This window comes from Setaria italica, chromosome V, assembly GCF_000263155.2.
Source record: "Setaria italica strain Yugu1 chromosome V, Setaria_italica_v2.0, whole genome shotgun sequence".
Lineage (NCBI taxonomy): Eukaryota > Viridiplantae > Streptophyta > Magnoliopsida > Poales > Poaceae > Setaria > Setaria italica.
In genome coordinates, this window is record NC_028454.1 from 21,744,213 (window position 1) to 21,746,775 (window position 2,563).

Sequence of the window (2,563 nt, forward strand, 5' to 3'; positions counted from 1 at the left end):
AGTTCATGACAGCTAGATAATCCTTAAGTGATTGACAAGGAATTTGTGAGAACTTCATTAGTTAACATGTTATTCATGCAAAGCTTGTTTAAGTTTCCACTTTTAAGTTTTTAACATGATGCATGCACGACCTATGCGTCCTCACAAATCAAACAACTGCCAATTACTTTGACTTACGGGGTTAGTGCTGGTGGCAAGGCAGCAATTATGGCTCTCGCTATAATAACTAGTTGAAATTTCTAACTGTCGTTAACTTATCGTAAGCGCGGTTAGTGGACCTGCAGAAGGTCACAGTACAAACTGAACCTTTCATGCCAGCACTCACGAAAGCGTCCACATTCATTACCGTTCACTATAGAAACGACACCCGCATGATTTTCGCTGTACGGGCAATGCTCATACGCTATTCGGCGTATTCACTTTTTATTTTAGGTACCGCCACCATATTTGCATATGGTGACGTGGCTACATTACAGCAATCACCGTACCCATACGCCAACCATTATATTTTTGGGTACCGCCACCATATTTGCATATGGTGCCATGGGTACGTTACAGCAATCGCCATACCCATGCGCCAACTGTTGTGCGAGAAATTAAGTTTTAACGGAAAGTAAATGTGCTGGAAGTCAATATAAGATAACCAATAGTTAATTAGCCACCTGATCAACCCATAATCCCCTAGGGCTTCACGAACTAACTTTTATCCTTAACGTCCCAACGTATTTTTCAAACATGATATTTCTTGGCAAGTTTTATTGAAAAGATTGTTTAGGGCTTATTCTTTTCTCTGGTGTATGCCTTTTGCCGGCTCTGATACCAACTGTGGCAGAACCACGTAGATTAACTCGTGTAGAGAAGTAGATGGTTGCCGGCTCTGATACTAGCTGTGGCAGAACCACCCAGATTAACTCATGTAGAGAAGTAGATGGAAAACACCACACACCCTAATGGGGGGTGACCTCTATATATATGGCCAATATGGCTTGGAGTACAAGGAATACATCAAGTGTATAAAGAAAGGATAAATACATCCTAATATACACATATACTTCCTAGTACTTGCCCGCAGTCCAAGTGGGAGGATCACAGACGCACATATTGGACCTAAACTCAGTAAACAAAGGAGTTGGCAAGCCCTTCATCATGATGTCCGCGAACTGGTGAGAGGACGGCACATGGAGGACCCAGACCTCACCTAAGGCCACTTTCTCACGGGCAAAGTGAATATCAATCTCGATGTGCTTCGTGCACCAATGATGCACCGGGTTGGTTGTCATGTAGACAGCACTCACATTGTCATAGTAGACAACAGTGGCCGAAGCGAGCGGGACATGAAGCTCCTGATGAAGTTGACGCAGCCAGCAATAGTATGCCGCAGCAGGAGCCACAGCCCGGTACTCCACCTCAGCATTGGAATGAGAAACCGTGGACTGGCACTTGGAGGACCAAGACAATAGATTGTCACTGAGGTAGATGCTGAAGCTGGAGATGGAGCGTCTAGAGTTCGGACAGCAAGCCCAGTTGGCGTCAGAGTAGGCAGTCAGAGATTGAACAGGGCCGATGATGATGTGAAGCCCAGAGGAGAGCGTGCCCTTCACATAGCATAGGATGCGCTTGATTAAGGCCATGCGGGGCTCGCACAGGTCATGCATGAAGAGGCACACCTGCTAAACCGCATATGCCAGGTCAGGTCAAGTTAGAGTGAGGTACTGAAGAGCCCCAGCAACACTTCGATACTAAGAGCCATCCTAGAGCTTGGCACCGTTGTGTGCCGAAAGCTTGGCATGAGTGTCAACGGGAGTTGCTATAGAGTGACACTCAGCCATGCCAGCACGTTTAAGAAGATCCAGGGCGGACTGTCGCTGAGACAGGAATAGACCCTGGGTAGAATGAATGATGAAGATGCCAAGGAAGTGGTGTAGGTCACCAAGATCCATCATGGCAAACTCAGAGTGAAGATGCCCCATGATGTGCTGAAGAAGAGTCAAGGATGAGGTGATGAGGACGATGTCATCGACGTAGAGCAGTAGGTAGGCGATGCTCGGTCCCTCTTTGTAGGTGTCGAAGGTGGAGGCGATGAAGCCGAGCTGTCGAAGGAAGGAGGCGAACTGCTGGTACCACACCCTCGTGGCCTACTTCAGTCCATACAAGGACTTCTGTAGGAGATAGACATGATCGGGGGCAGTGGCGCTGACAAAACCGGGAGCCTACTGGCAATAGACAGTCTCCATGAGGTGTCTATGAAGAAACTCATTCTTCACATTCAGCTGGTGGATTGGCCAGGAGCGAGAAGTGGTGATACTAAGGATGGTCTGTATCATTGCCGGTTTGATAACCGGACTGAAGATCTCATCATAGTCGATGGCGTGACACTGGGAGAAGCCACGAACCACCTAGCACACCTTGTGCCAGGTGAGGGACCCATCAGCATGGAACTTATGCTAGAAGATCCACTTGCCCAACACAACATTGGCACCAGGCGGCCGCGGTACAAGGCACCAGGTGTTGTTGTCGATGAGGGCTTGGAACTCTTCGACCATGGCAGCACGCCTGTTGGCGT

General features: G+C 48.0%; 1 protein-coding gene across 1 annotated transcript; it reads right to left on the minus strand.

The window, feature by feature from the left end:
• Positions 1-1,055: 1,055 nt before the first annotated feature.
• Positions 1,056-2,324, minus strand: LOC106804346 (uncharacterized mitochondrial protein AtMg00810-like). The gene is made up of 3 exons (XM_014805209.1): positions 2,226-2,324; positions 1,776-2,135; positions 1,056-1,667 (listed from the first exon to the last, which is right to left on the minus strand). The coding sequence occupies exons 1-3, from the start codon at positions 2,322-2,324 to the stop codon at positions 1,056-1,058; spliced, it is 1,071 nt and encodes a 356-aa protein (XP_014660695.1).
• Positions 2,325-2,563: the final 239 nt, after the last annotated feature.

Excerpts from the sequence above, each read along its gene's own strand:
- LOC106804346 (XM_014805209.1), bottom strand. The coding sequence starts at position 2,324 with ATGATACAGACCATCCTTAGTATCACCACTTCTCGCTCCTGGCCAATC. Across the intron at positions 2,136-2,225 it reads ATAGACACCTCATGGAGACT|GCCACGAGGGTGTGGTACCA; the intron begins GTCTATTGCCAG and ends GGACTGAAGTAG. Across the intron at positions 1,668-1,775 it reads ACACTCATGCCAAGCTTTCG|GTGTGCCTCTTCATGCATGA; the intron begins GCACACAACGGT and ends GCGGTTTAGCAG.